Source organism: Seriola dumerili, unplaced genomic scaffold (assembly GCF_002260705.1).
Source record: "Seriola dumerili isolate Sdu_G_001 unplaced genomic scaffold, Sdu_1.0 BDQW01000216.1, whole genome shotgun sequence".
Taxonomy (NCBI): Eukaryota; Metazoa; Chordata; class Actinopteri; order Carangiformes; family Carangidae; genus Seriola; species Seriola dumerili.
The window spans coordinates 5,600,366-5,623,091 of NW_019174471.1; the positions used below are offsets into that span (position 1 = coordinate 5,600,366).

Consider the following 22,726-nt stretch of genomic DNA (forward strand, 5'->3'; position numbering starts at 1 on the left):
AGGGGGGCTGTTGTTTGATGCAAAGCCCAAAGAAAATCCCTCTCTTTGGTTCAACCAAACCTGAATGATAAGTTTAGGCATCTAATTTCCAGAGAAGCTGCTTCAAAGACAAACCCAGTGAGGAAAATCTATTTCTTGCTCTCCAGTTTCTAATTGTCAATGAGAACAAAGATAGACAAACTGCAGGTGCACTTGTTTCATGGCTTCATGTTCAGTGGTGCCACATCAGCTGGGTGGGTAAAATGCTAATACACTTCCTCCAGGTGTTGGGCTGTCTGCTTTGAATCAGAGATGAAAACCTTTTGAAATCCAAGTTCAGTTCCTTAATTCTTAGATAAAGGTATTCACTCAGAGCAAGTTATTCCTCACTGACAACACTGTGCTCCAGCTTGTTGTTGGCAGTGACGGAACATGCAGGTACAACAGTTCTCCTGCATTGCACTATTGTGATCACAGATCTTTTGACTGTATTCCTTTAGTCCCTCACAGAAAATCACAACATCTTCTTTCATGTTCATAGGTATGCTTAATACTTTGATGGGTGATGCATAGTAATGGCCTCCCTGGCCTTTCTTTTTAAAATCTCATACATCTCTCTGAGATATCAATCAGAGAAAAGCTTTCTTGATCCCCTCGTGGACTCAGGACACTAAAAAATGAAAACGTTGATGATAATATATCTGGTGCTGCAGAAAATACATTGGGGGAGGAAAGAGAAGGAACTAAGGTGGTGATGTGGAGCGAGTGAGATTTAAAAGTTTTGGTGCAAATCGCTGTTGAGTCTTACATCTTTGAATGAGCACAGGATGGAGGAAGTTTTCAAGCCAAGTTCTTCATCTACAAGGAGAAAGGTAATCAAGATCAAAAAACACAAACAGATTGAGGAAAGAGTTGTTTCTACAAAGACTATTCCTCCACGGTCAGAACATATAATTTATAGTTAACCATAGATCAGTGCAGTTTCCACAATTCGTAACTGCTTCTGCAGGGACTTCTCCAGCTGACCAATCAATGGTGTGATTAATGGAGCTCATTTCACCTGGACACTGCGGCTCATTACTTCTTGCTCTCCATCTCCTCCTTCTCCCTGTCTATATGGAAGTCGGCGTGGATAATGTGTTTGCTTCACTAATGAGAGTCAGAGGACAGCGGAGGGTAAAGCCATGGACGACAAGTCATCTGGAACTGCAGCCCAGTACACAGAGATTCTATCTGAAAGAATCGCCACAGTGTCCACCAATGACAGAGCATTGACTTGATGTTAGCCTGAATCCCTCTCTCATAACTATAACTCTGGTTTTGTATGGAGAGGTGTAGCCACTGAAAAGGTTGTTTCAGTGGCTTTTCTACCATGACTGTTGTAGGAGAAACACAAAATCAAATGTAAGTAGTCAATAGCAAATTAAAATATGAATATTGAACTAATAATCATTTAATCATGTTTTTTCTGCATTTGGTCTCTTTTTTTCTTCACTAGATGAAGTGGCCATTAGCTGCTTTTGCTACAACAGTCAAGCTTTCCATTCTCATACAGCACACACGGTTTACAATGACTTTATCAGTTGAACTATAGCTGGCTAACATTAGCTAGGAGAGAATTTAAAACTGGGAGGGGGGCATCCATTTCTCAATCAATTTCACCACACCGACAAAATAAATGTACGTTGTTTTTTTTTGTTTGTTTTGTTATGAACACTCTTGCTAGCAAAAAACGGTTTTGGTCTCTACAACTAATCTCCTCCTTAATGACAACTGTACAGGGGGTGAATTTTTATATATTTCATCCATTTAAATTTTTATTAAGGCTTAAATTTCTGCATAATTGAGCGAATGCCGCTTTGAGTGACAAGTGGGTGCGCGTATGCTTGCCACAAGCTGGCATGCACCAAAGTCTCTGCTCCACACACGTCCCTCATCTTTTCCCATTTTTGGATTAGCCAGTTCAGCGGAGTCAGGTACTAACAAGATGGTGACAGGGGAACAGCTCACTCTGAGCTTCAAAGGCAATAAAGTCAAGTCGTAGTTCACTTCTCTGCAAGCTTGTAGTTTTTGCTTTGTTTTGTACTGCAGTTGTCAATCTTTTGTACTGATGATTGAAGCAGGAGAGTTTCATGCTGATCCAGACTCCTCGTCAACAACATTGTCCATGGGTAGGAGAATCTGGAATAGGTCCCCATGTTGTAGCTTTTTTTGTTGGTTTATTTGTTTGTTTGTTTGTTTGTTTGTTTTTTTGTCGTAACCTGTAAAAAAAAAATAAAGGTGCATGAAATGCCTTGGTCTAGGGAAGTAATGCTGGGTTAGTTAATGTCATAAGTTGTTAACTAGTGAGCTGGACATGCTGATTTGCAATTTCTGTTAGAGCAATTAGACTGTTAGAATTTTGTGTTCTTGGTTATGGAATGGGTAAAAAACGACACCACACTCCACCTTCCATTATATAGTTTCTCTTATTAGAACCCCATGCCTACCACTTTAACAGATTCAGAGCAATATATTAAAAAAAAAGAATTTTTTTTTAATGCTTTCACTCTGCTTGAAGTATTACATATTTATCTGTGGGCTGAGATAATCTTCATACATTTTGAGTTGGTGAAGCTTGTTAAGAACACAGAATGCATTGTCTTTAAGCTCAACAAGAGGTCAAGGCTGATTTTCTCGAGCTGCTGAAAACTTGAAATTTTGGAGATTTTCATCGCACAGCAACAATAAGTAAAGCATCCTTTGTTGACCTTAACTTTGAGCTCAGTTTCAGAGCAGGTCAGGGTCGTATTGTATGTCTGATGCCCTTCTCCTGAGACCGTGGTTTGAAATACAGCACAACCTCCGGGGGGTGGTTTTCTCTGTATGACCCTTACAAAACATGAACTTGTGACCTGTGCATGAGAAGAGAAGAAATAGACCCACAGGGGCTTGTACAATAGATATGTGAGGGTGGCAACATGAGTCAGCTGAGCTCTATGACTCCATTGACTACTGCACAACAGATTGTATCCCTTCATGAAGAGTATAGTACTAGATTTTTACTTTTGTCTACATCACAATTTAAAGGGTAAACATACCGAAAAAGGTACAAAACATGTACCTTAACATGTACAGTACATGTAGTGGTGTCAAGCCAATGTAGCGTTAACGCCATATTTTAGAATTTACTCTCGTTGAAATGGGGCACCAGTCCTCTGGGAGGACAACAATGAATTACTTCATTGCCAAATTTATCAATCTCATATCGGAAGCCATGACTTCTCGATTCAATGGATCTCCAGTCTCTACGTCAAAAGAATACAACAGGACAACAACTGGCTGTAAATAAAGGAGTTTATTAACTAAACTACTATCTACAGAGTAAATGCAAGGTGTAATAATCATAAAGATGAAAATAATAATGAAATGAGCGGTGTGATGAGTTGGCAATGGTGGGAGAGAATATGTTATGGCTATACACTATGGCTATACAGCTAATGATACTACATCTACGAATTAGGTTTGATGATTAAATATTGCTATATTTCGACATCAACCCAGTCATGTTAAGACCAGCCTACTGTGAGTTGCGCTGTAGCTGAAGACCCTCGGCTGGAACCCAGGTGGCTGTGGTTGCCGTGTTAACCCTGGAGACGCGAGATCTAGGTGGATTCTCCTGGAGGCCGTATCCCTTTATCACGATGACGGATTCTGACGGTGTCTCAGCGATTCAGCTCTGGTGGAGTTTGCCAGGAGACTTTCTGTCTTGGGCACTCTTGATTTCTGGTTGACTTCTCTGCAGGCGGTCATGCAAAGGTGTTATCTGCCGGCGTCTCTTGTGGGTTGATGCAAAATAAACTCTAATGCTCTTCACTTTGGCTGGATAACTTTAGAGGAGACTGGCGTTGACCAGATGACTCTAAAGTTGTCAAAATCTTCAAAAAGGAAAACTTGATGATGATTAAAAGTTACAAAATTACTCTGAGGCACTTCTGTTATTTTGGTTCAGTTGGTCTTGACTTGGCTTATAAAAATAAAAGATCGCGCATGTAGACAAAAATGATGTTACTTGTAGCTTGTGGCAAAGAAAAATAAAAGATACGAAAAAGTGCAAGAATGACTAAGAGCCATGAGTTTGTGGCTAGCAGCTTAGAGCTAAGAGTTTACATGGCTACAGAGCTGGGCTTTTAGCCTGGACTCTGAGCTTTGAGCAAAGTTCTCAGCTTCTAGTTTCTGCATCGTTTTCTAGCTTCAGCTTTTCAGCCTATAGCTTTCTTGCGTTTCTAACATTTCTGACTTTCTGGCCTTTTCTTCGCTCTCTTTGCATCTGGGTTTCTCTGACTCCTGGCTTCTGACTTCTGACCAATGTGTGAATTGATCACGACTGTTTTATCCCCTGGGGGCTGGCACATGTTTCAGGGGCGTCACCCGTCTTCTCCTGTGTTTCCACTTGGAGAAGAGAGTAAATTTCCACTGAACTTTGGAATAATTTAATTCTAGAGTTTACTTATAAACTCGCACATCCGTCTTCCACCATGACCACAAAACATTAAATGAAATAAGATATAAAACTACTAATAATGGCAGAGAGGAGTAATAGGAGTGTTGATTGCATATTACATCCTTCAAACCTGGAATTAATCATGATACAAGTGGTTAATTGATCAAACAACAATATAAACATTTCCCAAAGCTAATAGTCTATACATGTGGATTACACAGCAGTTATTTGACTGTAATAATAATAATATGGACATTCTGGATGTCATGTAGTGTGTGTTACCTCGTGTGAAGGATGCTGACAGTATGGTCACATGAAGGACATTGTCTTAAAATCTACATGTTACATTTCAAACATTCTATGGGATAGAAGTTTGGGATTAAACTATTGCAAAGGAACATCTCATGAGTTACAGAACAGCTAGATATTTAATTTTACTTCCTTAGATCTGTGTCTGTGAAGAGTGTTCTGCTGGTCACTACCCAGGATTGGAATGTGGGTTGTAGTTTATGACTCTTATCTAGAGAGGGGCAGAGGAAGGGAGGTTGGTGTGTGTGTGTGTGTGTGCGTGTGTTTGTGTGTTCATGCATGGCACAGAGAGGCCAGGATTCACACCTTAGTGATACTCAGTCATTTTGGTGTTACTTGTCTTATATAAGAAACAATCAAATATCATTAGGCAGAGTCTTATTGTTACAAACTGGAGATTTTGCCTGTATTCTCCAGTTGCCTGGTGTCCATTGGTTGATCCTCCAGAGCTGACCCTTTGACCTTTGGTCTGGTTCTGTGTCGTTCATGTGTAACAGAGTTCGAAAATGCACTTTATTAATTTTTGTTTTCAAATTGTATTTGGGGATTTTATTTATAATTTATTTATTTTGCTGAGTATTTGTGAATTTTATCTTAATCAGTTATTATTAGTTATTATATTATTTAATTGGTACTTTTATTTGCGTTTCCTGAGGAAACTACCTTTTTGGCCGTCACCTCTTTCTGCACCTCTTGGATTTCCGTAGGTCATCACGTCAGCCCCTCACAGTGCTGTGCTGCATTGATGAGGGTAAGTTGTGTTGAAAAATGCTGCTGTGATTGTTAATTGTTTTCTTTAAAAAAATTATCTGTTTATGTTGAGATTTTTGGCACATATTATTTAATGTAAATACAGCTAACATTATGCAGCTCTTTTATGTTGTTTTATCCATAAATATAAGTTTTATGGATGTTTTTGTTTTCGCGCCATTTGTAATACGGTAGGCTGCTGCGTAATGTAAATCAGGCAGCGCTGCAGAGCCTTTAGCATTTTAGCACACATTTTCTCATTGTTATTTTACTTGTTTAGGGGCAGAAAGAGTCCAGAAGACTGGTACATGTGTTTTTGTTTCTTCTGCAGGTATGTTTCCTTTGTTAAATGTAATTATTTTTGCTGTCTGTTTAGTTTTACCCCACATATACAGTGGTTTCTTTTTGTCCACTAGGTGTCACTTTTCACATATTGTTTATTATGGTTCGAGATTTATTAGTTAAAAATACAAAGTGTTTTCCTATCTGTTTTAATAGCTTTTATTTAGTAAAGTGTAAGAGTGCGTCTCTATGCATTGTAAAAGAAAATCAATTAAATCACACAGTGCTGTGCTGCATTGATGAGAGTGCTTCTGCAGGAGCAAATAAATGCAGGAAAACAACCCCTGACTCATCATTATCCACACCAGATCCAAACCCGTTACACAGGCATGCTAAAAGCATGGTCTGTTTGTGGAAGAGGGGTTCTTTGTCTCTGTTTCCTATCAATTTGATAGTTTGATGGTGGGAAGAGTCGCAAAGTGTCAATTGTGGCTCTGTTACTCTGCATGTTCTTACAATGAACTTCCTTAATGGCTTGTGACTGATGCCAGGCCAGGTATGTACGCTACACCAATCAGAGAGATACTATTAGTTTATGTGAAATGTCTGAGATCTCCATCTGCCCCCGTACAAATGCAATGTGGGTAAAAAGAATTTGAGCTGCTTAAATCATTGAAGAAAAAAAAAGACTTTAAAAAATATGCTTTCTTGAGACCATGTCGCAAATAGTGACTTTGACCGGTTTCCTCCTCTCAGGATGGCAGTGGTTATTCAGTCTGTTCCACCATCTCAACAACTATTGGATGGATTGACATGACATTTAGATGCTCATGATCCCGAGAAAATGAATCCCCCTGACTTTGGCTATTTCCTCCAGCGCCATCATGAGATTGATGTTTTTATTATTTAGTGAAACCTGGTACAGATATCCATGGTAAAATCCTAATGATTCTCATTAGTGTGATTGCTACACACTATTGTTATTATCGGCAGTCATTTTTCTTTCTTTCCTACGTTTTTTGGCATGCTTCTAGTAATACACGCTTGAAGCTAGGAACGTGGTTCTAAAGTTAAATTATGACGCATGCTTAGGCTATAGCTGCTTCTACTTTTGGTGCTGATATCTGTAACAGCTGATTTTATATGATTTTTGCTGCTAGACTTAAAAGTGAAGTGAAATGAGACCAGTATGAGTATTTTTTTATAGAAACGTGTTATTATTGTCTTTATTTTTACTTGTAGTTGTAGTTAGCAAGGGTTTTTCGGTAATCATTATAGTAATTAAAATTAAAGTTAAAGTGGTGGAGCAGGTAAAACTAGCATCACTGTTTAATGGATGAGCAGATGGTCCTTAAGTGTCTTACCCTGAGTCTCTATTACCTTAATCTACATAGTAAGATAATGTCTGCAGCTCCATCTTGTGCCCTCAGTATCATTAACAATTACTGGGAGGGATATCAAATGGTCATGTGAGGGAGCAAGTGAAAGTACAGCAAAGGCTTATTTCTTCCTATTTCTCTTCATTTAGGTCTGCTCTATATTAAACCTCTTCCTTTGCGTCTCACTCCATCATCCCCATACCACTGAAATTAATGATGTGAACATAGCACACACAATAGCAGTGTCGGAGACTACTAGAGAATCAGGAACTTGAAAGATGGCAGTCAAAACATGGTGGGAAAGCTAACAAAATGTCAGCAATGTGTAATCCTGTTAGAGCAGTGCAGAAATACTTTAAATAAAGGAATAATGTGTCTCATTTGAGTGTCTGGAATGTACAGTGTGCCCTGGGTATGTTTTCATATGCATGGGGGTGTTATTCTAAGCAGATTTCAGCAAGAAGGTGTACTGTGGTCGAAAAAACCATTTGGAACCAATGATGGAAATGATAGAAATTGGAAACAGATCATGAGTCTGTCTGGTCCAAGCAGCTTGTTCAAAGCCAGCAGACACAGAAATGGGTATGTTTTTGTAGATGTAGAGCCTGGTGTATTGCCGTGGAGAGGTGTCATCGATTCATTCATTCAATTTCATTCTGCATGGTGCTGTGTTGGAAACTTTAGTGTTTCTTAATCCTCCTGAGCTCTCAGAGGTGGATTAGGGCTGCAGAAAGTCTGCCTTTGAATGGACCTGATGGAGATTGGGAGATGGCTTTCATCTGTCATACTCCACATGGTGACAGTAACTATTCTATCTCTCTAAAAAGAAAAAATCATGGCATGACTCTGTTAGGTCATTGAAGGAATGATGGAAGATCTCTGAATGGATGTGGGAGGAATTACGTTATAGGCTGACATATGATCAAACTGGTAATGCAAAAAATTGGAAAAACAAGTCAACAAAACATACAGATGGCAGAAGGTATAGCTGTAAACCCAGTGTTTCTTGATCATCTGTTACTTTTTCCCTGTCAACCTGTCATGTCAACACTGAGTGAACAAAAGTATCCCTGCAGGGAGTGGCAGTGGGTCAGGACCATGCTTGAACACAAGCATGAACAAGACAAAATGGAAACATCTTTCAACATAACAGGAGGTTTCTAGGAGGACTGCCGACTGTAATCTCAGAAAAAGAGTCTAGCTGGGGTTGCTTCTTCTGCCAACGTTAGCCTAAACTATGATCAAGAACTGGCATCCACACAGAGAGGAAATACAACAGTAGATGTGCTAGTTGTGGACAGGGATTAACTGTCTGAATCAACTCTTGATTGCCACCGTATAAGTACACTCATTAGCTGGATATGGCAATGAGTGCAGTTTAAGTCAGTGCAGATAGACTCACTGTTTAATCCAACCCTTACACTTTTTCTCCGGTGTTTTTGGTTTCAGAGAGGCTTAAGAGAAAAACACCACCCTCCAAGCTCTTTCAATGTAGAACCGAACTCTTACTACAGCGGCAACATGGAAAAAAGCAAAGCTTGACAGACCTGCTGTGTCCACTTATGCAGTTCAGTCCAGGGAGGAGTTTTGCTAAACTGAGCTGAAAAGGAGATTCTGAGAAGCCACGCACATGCACTATAAACATTAAATGACTCAACAAACACAGAACAGAAAATGGGAAGAATTGATAGTACAACGTGAATGATCCATTGGCTTCCTGCTGCAAAACACAGCACAAGCAACCATTAATCTCTGTGAGTGTCTCTTTTATATGTCTTCACCTTTTTCATCCAGGTGAGGGCACTTTACCCTTGCTGACCTTCAGCGAGCTCCTTTCAGCTGCTTCGCTGTGCTGCGCTAATAACCAACACTGGGATGTACGGTCCTTAACTGAAGAAATGCCATTAGGCAGTACATGATACTGGACGAGGGTTAAATGAAAATGTATTACTTTGGTTCACAAAGTAATTACTCATGTTTTGACCCAATGAAGGCAGGAGGAGGGGGAGGAGGGGGGCTGACAAAAATAGCACCTGGCCAGTGTTGGTCAGTTAAGCACCAGTGTTTTAGCCTGGCAGACACAGAAGAGGCTGCTGGGCCCTCAGAGTTTGTCCAGGCTCCAGTTGTGATGTTGACATGCTCACACACACACACACACACACACACACACACACACACACACACACACACACACACACACACACACACACACACACACAAAAAAAACACACACACATACACACACACACATTCCAGCAAGCATGCACAGGGTCAAGAAGCAGAAAGAGATTTACTTATTATAAACCAGACAGAGATAGACCGTGGCAGGCGAAGCATCATGGGGTTTGTAGACCAACTTATTACTTGTTTTCTTTAACACCCACACTGCTCTCTGCTCCGTGCACTCTGCTCCGTGCACACTCACACATGCACACACAAACTAAAGGAAGAGTGACATTTTAGCACCAAACTGCTTGTATCACTGCTAGAGGCCTGGTACATACAGTACACACTACCCTGGGAGGTGTGAGTGGGAACCCAATCCCACACACCCACAGTCTATATTTACAGGGATGGAGGGAGAAGAGACAATAAGTAAGAGCCTCAGGAGAAAGCACCAGGCTAAACATAGCTGAATGTATAAAGCCTTTGTGTAAAAGCAGAGAGGCAGTTCCATCACTGAGCAGTTCTGTGATGAGAACCAATGAAGTGTTATCCCTAAGATAAGAGTGTAATTTCATCACACACACACACACACACACACACATACACACACACACAGACTCAGTGACCAGAGTCAGTAAACTGGCTTGACCTCACTGTCTTTGTTGTCAGTAACTGTATGTCAAATGTGTCCCAGCAAAGCTAGAATAAACACTGCAGGCTGTAGACGGCTCCTGTTTCACATCCACTCCGCAATAAAAGCCAGCAGTGCACCACCGGGATCGTACATCTGAGGCACTGATTTTTATCATGCCACCCAAAAATACAGCAGCACACAATACAGAGAGGGCTGCTGAGCTCTCAGGGCCCAGATCAACAGAGACACAGTTTTCTCCTTTTTATTTTTCCTTTCCCCAGCTGGCTTCTTTAATCTCTGGGGTTCAGAGTTCACCATGGTTTTAGCTGATGTCCTTATTTACTGAATGACAGCCTCTGTCTGTACTGTTTGCTCTGGATGCTAGGACACAGTTAGCACTACCTTCAGCCAACTGTCCTTTATGGATATACATTTTAATAAATTTACTTTCTTGCAGATGGTTAGATGTAAAGCTCAATACCACCCTCATGTCTGTATTCTAAAACATTGAACTACAACCACCAACTGGTTAGCTTAGCATACAGCTACTCTAGCTCTTTCTAGGGTTAACAAAGTCCAGCAACTCTAAAGTTCACTAACTATCACATTATATCTTGTTGGTTTTATTGGAGCTTATGTGGAGGACTGTAAGACCTTTCTCAGTGCAGAGTACACCAAGAGGACATGAAGACTATTTACAGTTAGAACAGCTCAGCTCTGATGATTACACCTTAAGTAACCTGTACCTGACTGTACTGAGACTAAATGATCTAAACTTAAAGCTCCACTCACAGACTTTTTCCTTAGAAAAAGTAACCTGACAGAGAGAGGGATGCAGTCAGAAGATACATGTTATCCAGCCACAATGCAGATTAAAGCTGATTTTATACAGACTGTACTGCCTGTGTTTATTTTTCATTCATATACATGTACTTATTTTGATTAAAATGTGGTGAAATCTGTAGTTTTAAAGAGCCCGAAGCTTCACAGAGCAGCTCTGTTGTTAAACTATCCAATAAAAACATGATCGAAGCTTTACTTTTCCACGCACATGCTGACACCAAAGACCTCAAAGAGCTGCTAAGATAAGAAGGTTCTCCACAGGATGATGACCACAAAAGGTCAACCCAGGTGTTGGGCTGTTAGAGCACATTCTGTAAATGTGAACCATCACCATATCACCTGAAAAATATCTAAACTTAATATAGTGGCATAAAAACAGTCTCAGAGTGATAATTATAAGTCTGACTCAAAACCTCCACCATCATCACTGGTTAATGTTTCTGGGATACTTGTCAACTCCAAAGTGAAGGAAGATCCACATAAATGTAGAGACATCAGAACACCTATTTCATGTTTGTGACACAATGCAAAACTTGCATTGTATGATCGGCTGAACTCCAAATCCATAAATATAGATTTCTTCTCTTTCAAATCTGTCTGGTTAGGAGTCATCTCAAAGAACAAGCATATTGAATTGCTAGTTAACAATATCGTCATTATAACACAATACTATAGCCTATACATAAATGTTGTGTCACTAAATCCCCTCCAATTGTGGAATGCACTAAAAGTGAATTTTCTCTACTTAAAAACTGTGGAAAAATGTCAAATGCACCCATGCCTGGAAACTCTTTACACTTATGTCTGAATATTATTTATTCTGATCCCTTGCTCAGCTCCTTATTTCTATTAAATTACTATTTAATGGCTCAACTTTCTATATTTGTATTCTTCTTTCATGTTATCTTATTTCAACATTTCAACCCTGTTTGTTTTTGTAGTTAGCAGAGGAGTATTTTTTGCCCAAGTGTTATGAATAAATCACTCTTGGATGTGGAAATGGTTAGGAAAGGAGATTAATTTGACTTTTCGACTGCAGCCCAGGTGTCTTGGCTGATTGCCTGGTAACTTCACAGTGACAAAAGTACTGAAACCAGAAAACTGGAGTTTTCAGACTTTGGTTTGCTATGCATCAGACAAGTTAGAACAGTGATCAGTGAGACAGAGGAGCTGGTACAGTCAGTGGATTCAGTTCCCTTTGGACAGAGCCAGGCTAGCTGTTTCCCTCTGTGTCCGGTCTTTATGCTAAGTAAACCAGCTGGTGACAGTAGCTGAACATTTTTTTTTTCATATTTACATTATATTTAGACGGACATGAGAGTGGTACCAAACTTCTGATATTGCTCTTGGTAAGAGAAAATGAATAAACATATTTCTTAGGATGTCAAGGCTATTTCTTGACAGAAAATTTCAAGTTACTGAACACAAATCGAACGTTTTAGTCCTTTTTTTAAAATAAAACTATGAAGTTAGGAACTGGAGTTTTTGTGATGTGACTGATAATTCTAATTATTGTATTACTCTCTTGGTATCTTCAGGTGTAAATTGATAAGAGGACTGTCCTGTTTGCTTTACACTGACAGTTACACGCAGAGTTTCAGAGAGCAGCTTCCTCTACCTGGACGTGTTCAAAACTACCACAGGGCTGCAGGGAGGACATCATCCCAGTCAAACACCCAGCAGGGTCAGAGACAGGCAACATACATGTATAAACAGCGCAGACATGCTCTATGTACAAGTTAAAAGATGAACAGAGAGTTGGACAGCAGCTGTTAATCATATATTGATCAATTTATTCATTCTGTCAGGTCATGTTTCTCCGTTGTCCCAAAGTCTTACACAAAGAAGTCACTGTGAGATGTCCAATTGTTTTAGCCAGAAAACAGGAAACAAAGAAAAAACAGCATTTGATCATGAAAACAGACACACATTCAAAGACGGCTCGCCATGACAATGAGGACACAACATGTTTGCTAATGATTGGTTGGTGTTCGAGGCCAATTTCATTTGCCAATCAACCATCACATCTCCCAAAGATGTACCACCTGAATCTTTTTTTTTTTTTTTTAGAGTTAATTGTACCTGGGAGGGGGGTGTTACACTTAAATGTACAAAAATAAATGAAAACATCTTCAAGAGAAAACTTCCTCCTTAGCTTTTGAGGGGATCCAAAGCCATGTTGAGCAGAACCGCTTGTACAGTAAATGCTTGCATGCATGTTGACACAGGCACTGATGTTGACTTGGTGTCTCACTTTGTGGGTCCTCAGTCAGGAGACAAGAGCATTCTGGGAACTGTGAGCTCTCTCAAACAAGGCAGTCAACAGGATTTCTTTTAAAAAATGGTCTGTCCATTCACATATAACCATACAGAGTTAACTCTCTGGATGCACATGTCTTCAAACTAAGGAGCATGGGCCAAGGACATGACAAAAGAAATCACATCAGCAAATCCAATAACAAGACTGTTAAGTCCTAGATGAGCCTGTGTCATATGGAAATAATAAAAGTAAAAAAAATCTTAACACACAAAAATAGTGGCTTTACTCCAGAACCTTCCAACATCTTGTTACGATACAACACGTTAGTCTGAATACAGGCTGACCCCACTGTGTATCCTGTCCAGATTAGCTCAGCAAGCCAGTGCTGAGATCTCTGTGTAACGTAATAGAATCCAGAAATACCAATCACAAGAAGCTCTCAATTAGCTTCTTTAAAAAAAACAAAAAAAGAACAGTATACAAAAAACCCCCCCAAAAAAAAAAACACACCAAGAACAGCAAAAACCAAGTACAAGTAGTATGATCTATAATTAAGGCGAGTTAAAATATTGCAGAATAATTTGGCCCCTGTCTCGAACAGACTGCCACAACAGTCAGAGATCCCCGACTCTTAATCACTGCAAAGATCCAGAGAAGGGAAGGAAGGATGAACAGAAATGAGAACAAAAAGAAAGAAAATAAAATGTGATCCTCTTTGGAGAGAAATAGATTTTATTTGGTTTCGTTTGGTCTCTTCCTCAGGAGTGTGTTAAAGGGAACAGTGAGGACCTCCTTTCTCTAAAGAATACAATAAAAATTTTGACATTTTAAAAAAACGAAAAAACTAAAAGAATCAGGATTGAAGACTGGTAATGTAATTAGGTGGTTTATCTGAGACTTTATCTTTTGAGTGCAGAATGAAGTGGGGGCACCAAGATCAGAGAATAGAAAACTGTTGTTTAATCAACAACCTGATATGACAGATGAAATGCAGTGCCCTGTGGGAAGAGAGCGTGTCCCCCTGAAAGTCCTCACTCTGATTAAGAGCAGTCGAGCATAGAAGAAAAAAGGAAGGGGACAGGAAGTCATGTGTCTGAGATACAAAGTGATGCCGACCCTCCTGTTTCTTTTTTTTTTCTTTGACTGGGACTGAAGGTCATTTCAGGCAAAGATCCCCCTCAAACTGTCCTTCTGCCCCCCAATTTGTTAAAAAGGCCGGGGGTTATTGGAGTCAGCTTTAGGTCTGAGGGCTGCCGACAGGCTGTCTGGCTGTTTCTGCAGGTCTGAACAAAGCTATCAGATCACCCAAACGGAGGACGTGTGGCTGTGTGTTGTACTAAAGATGTCCAAAGTCCACTGTCCTCCTCTCTGTGAAAGTGTGGGCCGTCATCCTGTTTTCACCAGTCTCTCCTCCCACACTCTCGTCTCTTTCCGATGTTTCAGACCCACTCCTGCATGGAACGTTTACAGTACAGTATGTGGCGTGGCGTACCCTTCCTCTTGAACTGCACCACAGTGTAGACCAGCACCAGTAGGCACAGTGCGAGCACACAGGGGATGACAATGGCGACGGCCTTCACCGTGTTGGCCTCGTTGTCCAGCTCGATCACCACGTCTGTGTTGCCGTCGTCGGCTGGTGGGCGGGCTGGGTCAATGGGCGTCAGCTCACAGCCCATGAAGTCCTTGAGGATGGAGCGCGGGTAGCCCGGCTCAACCCGGAGGAACTGGTTGTTGAACTTCCAGTACTCCTTCCCCTTGTAGAAATAGGTGAAACCTGAGGCAGAGAAACACAGGGAGCAGAAATCTGTGAGTGCAGAGTGATCTGTCGATAGAGAAGATGATTTACACAGTACCCTAACATCACTGATGGCATGGTTGGGTGTTGGCAGAGGTGTGCTCTGTTTCACCTGTAACCCCACCCAACAGTGATGTCACAATGTGCTGACACACCCTGGAGTACACCTCTACATCACTGCATTGAGATGAGCACACTGGAGATAAAAATAAACAAACAAGGTTTGCAGCTGCTGTATATATATAATAAGCTGGTATTAAGCTGTCACTGGACAACAAGCCATCACTGTCGTTTTACTATAAACTGGATAAAACAATGACACTTGATGGAAAGTCACCAGTTGGTGTCACCAAGTGTCTTGTTGAGCAAATATATGAAAGAAGATTCTATTCAGTGTAAGCAGCATTTTAATGAGCTAATTGTGCTGCTTTATATATGGTTTGGTAGTTAAATCTAAATATGCAACATGTTTTCTATGTAAGAATCTTTATCTGTAAAGTGGTCAGGTCTGTCAAATACATGTAGAGCAGTGAAAAGTATATCCCACTGAAATGCAGTGGGGTGCAATTGTAACGCAGGAAAAATACTCTACAGTACTTAACTACCTGTATGTTTCAGGACTGATCTTAGTTCTGGAGCCTTTTTGGGTAATTTCCAAGCATTAATGATTCAAACTGGCCAAAAATATTTTCCAATAATTTCTGCTAAACACCTCAGAGTGAAATGGGTTCATTGACTTTATCTGGCAGGTGGCCTGTCAGTGTTGTAGGTTGTTCACATGTCTGCCAAGCAGGCTATAGCTCAGCTCACTTCAAATTCATTTTCTTTCTAATTAAAATATTGAAGAAACTTTCCCTTTACTCTTCACAGGAAAAACGGGGTCACCTCAAACCGTTCCACAAATGGTGCCTGTCGCCATTGCACTGTCCCCTAGGACTAATTGTATCTGGTCATAATAGACCAAAAAACACACAGGAGCCAAACCCCACAGCTAACATCACACAACAGCACAACAAATGTCACTGAGAAACAAGCTGCTGTGGTGCTCTTCAAATCACAAGAGTGAACGGCTTTTTAACAGGAATGTGTGGCCAATTCTCCCAGTGACACACAAATTACTACATTACACAGTGAGGCACTCACTGATTGAGAATCATTTCACAAACACTTGTGCCTCTGTCTTTGATTGTGAAGAAAGCAGTGCCAATGGTGACAGAAGTGAAAATATTTCTCTATCAGAGTCATACACATTAGAAACGCTGATTGATGAAAACATAATCAATAACTATTTTGATAATCAATGAACTGTTTCAATCATTTTTCAAGCAAATTACAAAATAACTATTTTAAACTTCGCAAATGTGAAAATGTAATGCTTTATTTGTCATGTCTGTGAATGTTCTCATTCGTCCAGGTCATAGTTATTTCTCTCTCAAATTAAATCGAAGGCAACTGGACTTGTATTTGTCTGTGGAAGACGTTTCGCCTCTTATCCAAGCGGCTTCATCAGTTCATCATGTATTGGTCTCTCTAGTCCGCACTAGTCTGACCAATGATAATAATGTGATAATAAACTGAACATCTTTGGGCTGTGGGGAATTGTAACGTGGATTTTACACAATTTTCTTACATTCATGGACAAAATAATTCATGGAAAAATAATCCCTTGATTAATCAGTGATGAAAACACATTTTATATTTAATAAATGGTTAAAAAAAGAATAAAAAGGTGGTCAAGTGACATGTGACATTGTCCATGACATTCTTTCCTGTGCCATGATAATAAGTTTTTGTTTAAAGGGTTGTGTCCATTAGTTTTGACACTAGACTTTGCTGCCTCCTGCATGTGACTGTCCCTGCAATGCTTGCTGGGAAAACACACAGTACATTGTGTAAAACTGAGCTCAGAGTCAAAAAGCTTAGCTGAATTCTCAGGATCTCCCCTTTCATTTACACCTTGTCTCCTGCGATTTATTATTCATGCAAAACTCTCCTCTTCTTATGAGGGAGGGAAACGCTCTAAACTTCAAGTCAGATGGTGAGAGAGCTGAAGAGAAACAAAGCCAGAGCTTCTTAAATCAGTTAAGAGGAGATGTTTCTAGTGAGGATATGAAGAAGCACGGGACAAAATTTTAAAAGATTTGTCTGGGTGGGAGAGGAAATGATCAAACAGCACAAAGGCTTCCACAGAGGAGAAACTCAGAAATGACTGGGGTCTTCCAATGTTCACAGGATAACTGTAATGTAATCTAGTTCATCTGTAACTCCTATCTAATATGAGTTTCTGTCTGTGACAAAACATCAAGCGCTGTTTTTTTTAGCAAAGTCAGAGGACATCTGATAGAACTCTGTAATAAAGTTTTGTTTTTGGTGTTTTTGGTGTCCACCAGATTGTGTTCATATGTAGCTGACATCTTGCAACTAATTTAACATCAGGAAATCACAGAGATCCTTAAAAAAGATTTAACATTTTGGGAAATACACATATCTGTTTCTATGCTGAGAGTTACATGAGAAGATGAGAAACCAGGATTAAAACTTGCCTGTTACAACCTGTAAAACTTAATGTTTACGACACTGTATTTTTCACACTACAACTTGTGGTAGTGTCAGCCATAAAACACAAGAGTATTGTGATTAGCTGAAGAAATAGGGATTTTTGTGTTTCCAACGTGGCAGCAGCTTCTGCCACACTTTAATCCAACATTTAACACAAATGAAGCGAAACTGTGATTATTTAGAGACAGAAAGACCCAGATGTAGCAACGGACAGAGCACAAACATACAGTGCTGGAGTGAGCATGAGATGAGGGTGGGGTGGAGGGGTGAGAGGTGAGACGGGCTGTGCTATTGTGGGTTAGAGCCGGGTCAACATAGCCCTTGGGCTCCTGCTCTGAAACACGGTCCCTCACACACACAGTCATCAGCCGCAGCATACTCAATTATGTCTGCTTATCTGGGTCAGCGTTATGAGCGTGCCACTTGACACAGTGTCTCTGCAAACAGCCAAACAAACACAGGCCAGCACATGAAAATACATGTGATGCACACAAACACGCCTCATTCCCTTGGATATCAATCCACCCTTCATGCTCTGATTGATGCCCGCTCAACCTGGCCTCACCGGCAGACACACCCGGCTATGGATCTGGCAGCAGATCCAGGACACAGATGGCCTGAGCGTTCAGCACCACCTGCCCTGCTTTTTCCAACCTGGGAGTTGCCAAGACCAGGTCCAGGCCCACCTGGCAAAATACATCCAATGGGAAAAGCTGGTCTCCAATTCACACTATCTGAGCGGCCAATGGGTGAGCTCTTTGCAAGGTATAAATCCCGCCTCCTCACCCTTCGTGAAGCCCAACTGGCTTAAACCGGAATGGGCGCCCAGCGGTGGTCCTGTCCTTTCTGCTTTCCACAGTCTTGCTCCAACTGGGTCTCATGGCTCACTGAGCAGGACGGACTGATTGTGGAACATTTTGATTGTGAAACAATTCAAAAACAAAAAAAAGAGGCATGTTTGGATGAATTGACCTCTTTTCATCTTTCATTTCAAATATACAAACACTCTACATCAGTCTATTCCCCTGGTATTGCATGTATGGAAGTGTGCCACCCACTAAGACTCAGTGTGGTAACTGGGGCAAATTTCAAATCGATGCCACCCTGGTTTACCTCCCCACAGCCTGTGCCAGTGACCAACTGAAATCAATGCTGCCTGGCTCATGAACCATGCTGTTATTGCCAAATCAGAGTATTGGGCAGGACAAATCGTACCATTGGCTTTGTCGACGAAGGCCCCCTGTGGCGAGTCAGGCACACCTCTCCACACTGTGATAGGCTTAGGATAGCCAGGGTCCATGGTTCTCATATCCTCATTGTAGCGCCAGTACCTAAACAGGAACAAATGATGAGCCACAGGAAGACAAAGCAGGTACTGTCTGTGTATGAAGGCTGTAGTCAATAGGTTGAAATTGACAACAGATGGTTGTTTGTGTTCATATGTAGTGTCTCACTACCACATGTCAGATTAAGGGCTTCCCATAGATGAGTGTATCTGAATTAAACTGAATGAATCTGTTATACCAGGAAGGGAAGACAGCCACTGGGCAGCACACAGCCTTTAATACAAGGCTGATATCGAACCTTTCTCTCGAAACTCTAACGTGGTCTAGCATTTACTCTAAAACCCCTTTTCACACTAGAGATCCAGGAAATACACATTAAAGCAAAAACGTAATCTTCCATCCATAGAGAAGAGGGGTCACTGAATTGGGTTTGTGTTTTTAAGCACCATTGTCAAAACACCAAATAGAATCAGGGCTGAGGACAGCACTCAGCCTGTGGACAACCGCTGCCTAACCTATGCCAACATTTGGGGAACAGAAATGTGACAGGTCTGGTGATATTTTTTTCTTGTAGCATTATTCTTTCATCATTCTTATAACATTTCCTTCAAAAAAAACAAAAAAACAACAGCAGTGAATCAGTCTGTCTCATAGCACTTTCTAACTTCTCTAACTGTGGCTCTCAGCTCCAAGCCCGTTGGTTCCTACTGAAGACGTAAATCTCTAAAAACAGGATGGTGTGAGGGACTGAGTCAAAATAAACTACAGTGTGTGTGCTCATGGTAATGAAAGAACATGTCACCCAGAGCAACAGTGTGGCTCACTGATGTGTTTTAATTGTTTTTGGAAACAATGGAGGTCTGTGCCTCAGAGGAAAAAGATATATCACAGGACTTGTTAGTAGGAGACAGTCTGTGTTGGTTTAGTCTTTTCATGAGATTTGTTAACAACAAGAACAATAGAATATCCTCAGCTTTATCCTTCAGTGGTTAAGTATAAGAACTATTCAAAAATGAACTGAACTACACAGATTGAATGGTGCTCACGTAAAGTCAGTGTTGCTGGGTTGACATTAATATTCAGGAGCTAAGCTTGTATTTGTGGTTCTACAAAGTAAATCATACCCTCTGTATGACAGTATACACACAATAAATTCACGATCATATCTTAAAAGACAAGTCCAGTTTTAAGTTTTTTTTTAAGGTGTCTTGTGCTCCCACCTGTCCCCTTTAAAGAAGTAGGTCTTGGCCACATCCTCCCACCACACAGCGGTCTCGATGCTCTGCGCTGGCATGCCATGGCCGAACTGGGTGATGTCCTTGGGGTATCCAGACTGCAACACTGTGTCCTTAAACACCCAGAACTGCTTTCCTGCATATCGAGAAAGACAGGGAAAATAAATTAAAAGAAGGACAAGTAACAGCAGGGATTACCCTCCAGGAGCCAAACGCAGGAGAAGGGCAGATTTGCAAGGACAGACACAAGCCTTTTAAAAAACGGCAGGCAATAACCTGTTGCCTTGTATTACAGTATTTGATGTTGATGCTTCCCTCTTTTAAAATAGGACACAGATGCAGTGACAAGTTCTCCTTGCCCTTGCTGAGAGGTACTCTGGGATCTGTTCAGTGCTGCCAAAATGAACCAGTAACTGTTCAGCTGAGATAAAAACCAAACAGCAGTGACCCTTGTGGAAAACTGGTGACCAAAACAATAAGATTAAAACTTTTTGCTGCAGGAAGCCAAGTAGCTACATACCTTAACTCTCAGACATTTTGGGAGCTGTGTGAAAAATATTTAAAATCTTCTATTTTTTTATCTTATTTTATTTAGTGAGTCTTCCTTGTTTCTTTCTTTGTTCACCGCTCCACCTTTTTCTCAGTAAACCTCTTTCCCTCCTTCCTGTGCAGTGACTAGGTTACGCAGCACGTTTCTGACATGGTGTGACCTCAGGAAGTGCTCGTCTTTGTCACTGGTAGAGGTGCAGGCAGACTGGGAGGAAGTGGGAGGGGAGTGTTACAAGAGAAAACGAAAAGAATGAGGTGGAATGACGAAGTCAGAGAAAGGAAAAACAAAATATTTGATATCCTTTTAGAATATTTTGTCTTGTTACTCTTTGCTGACTCATGTCAGATTTTTTTTATATTTTATCATCATTCTATTTGATGAATCATTGGAATGAAACCTATGTCTGTAATTATTCTATATTTTATACAAAAACTATGAAGATGATAATATGTGTAAAGTAGAAATACATTTCTACACAGTCTTTCATTAATCTCAGCACTGCCAAAAAATCTGTCTCTGTTTGCAATTTAAACTCATAAAAATGGAAACCAAGCAGAGAAGATGAAGAGGCTGAGGGCAGGAGAACAGGGCTGGTGCCAATGTGACTTTTGGAGATGAAGGAAGGTAGCATATAAATACACAACATGCTACATATAACTCTGTGTATCTAACCAGCCTTTTTAATGAGCCATTTTTAATGTTTGAATAATAGATAAACTCTAGCACTGACCACACAAAGCTTTGTTTCTGAAAAGTTTGATCAATATTTGTGACCGTGAACAACTTTCTTCCAAAGAAAACAGAGAATTCAACACATCAGAGTGGTGCTTTCAGTCACGGATGGCTTAACTGAACCTCTGCACCATCAGCTTTACTATGACCTGCTCGCCTTTCTTAAACAAACAGAGAGAATGGGTGTGAAATAATGCAAATATCCCTTCTCTTATATCAGAGGCTGGTTTAATTTAAAGGGGGGAAGACCTGTAGTAACCTCTTTTTGGAAAGGAAATTTCTGTCATTTCACCTCTTACTCTGACATCGCTCCACTCATTCTGGGTCTCTCACACACACACACACACACACACACACACACACACACACACACACACACACACACAAACACACTTACACACACACACACATACACACACACACACACACACACATACACACACACACACACACACACACACACACACACACACACACACCACACCCTGATTAAAAGAGTCTCCCATCCCAAGAAGAGTTCAACTTAATTCAGAAGGAAAAGAAGAATTCTGAGCAGAGATTACTGGAAGCGCCGCTCTTTCTCTCTCCCTCTCTATCCAACATAAAATGGGATTCTCCTTTCTGTTTTCTTATTATTATTAAACCAGAGTTGACTTGTAGAGTCCCCCCTTCCATAAAAGTCTGGCTTCATCTTCAGAGCTGGGAGGGCTGCTTTGATGTAGCAGCAGATCCAGCATCTGCTGCAGTGTAATGACTAATCCATGAAGAGTGTATAAAGAGTCTTGTATGGGATGAAGATTTGTTCCAAAAAGAGACCCCTCCTCCTCCATAGTCAGGCCACGCACACACACACAAACACACACACACACACACACACACACACACACAAGTTTTTTTTAAGCCTGTACCAAACTACAAATACAGGCGTGACAGTGTAATAATGTCGAGCTTGTGAACTAGTTCATTACCTACAGTGACAAACCTGCTCTATTTCCAAAGGCAAGAAGCATATATTTGTTAACTACAGTATAATGTTGATTTACAGGTCACAGCATGTTAGAAAACACCTGTTCAGGACTGGAACATCCACAGTGTGGCAGTCAGAATGATAATCTTTCAGAGTTTAGCATAACATTAGCAGTACTGTCGTGATCTTCGTTTGGTTTGGGAAAGCTCACACTCCTACGTCCAAAGTCAAACTCACGTTAGAAGCGGTCATGTTTGCCAAACTTGACAGTTATCCTTTATTGTGACCTTTCTCTATGTTACATGCAGCATCGGCATCAACGTATGTAACCATCAAGTATATGGCCTCTCACCTCAGATGGGGAGGGCAGTGCAGGAGCTTAAATTTAACATCAATGTTACGCATCAGCATCTTATTCTGTGCTATAGTCACAACAGATTCACTTTGCTTCATAGTTTCTGGCTCTTTAAGTTACTCTGCTGGACTCTGCTGATGTTAGAAAGCTGTCTCTGACTGT

General features: G+C 40.7%; 1 protein-coding gene across 2 annotated transcripts in view; it reads right to left on the reverse strand.

Moving 5' to 3' along the window:
• Nucleotides 1-12,877: 12,877 nt before the first annotated feature.
• mmp16 (matrix metallopeptidase 16) overlaps nucleotides 12,878-22,726 on the reverse strand; it is a 79,067-nt gene continuing 69,218 nt past the window's right edge. For both annotated transcript variants that reach the window (XM_022754105.1, XM_022754104.1), the window contains 3 exons: nucleotides 19,946-20,096; nucleotides 18,655-18,770; nucleotides 12,878-14,859 (listed from right to left, as the gene is read on the reverse strand). In XM_022754105.1, the coding sequence (XP_022609826.1) occupies nucleotides 14,525-14,859; nucleotides 18,655-18,770; nucleotides 19,946-20,096 (602 nt within the window). In that variant the 3' untranslated portion in view covers nucleotides 12,878-14,524. The remainder of the gene's footprint in view (nucleotides 14,860-18,654; nucleotides 18,771-19,945; nucleotides 20,097-22,726) is intronic.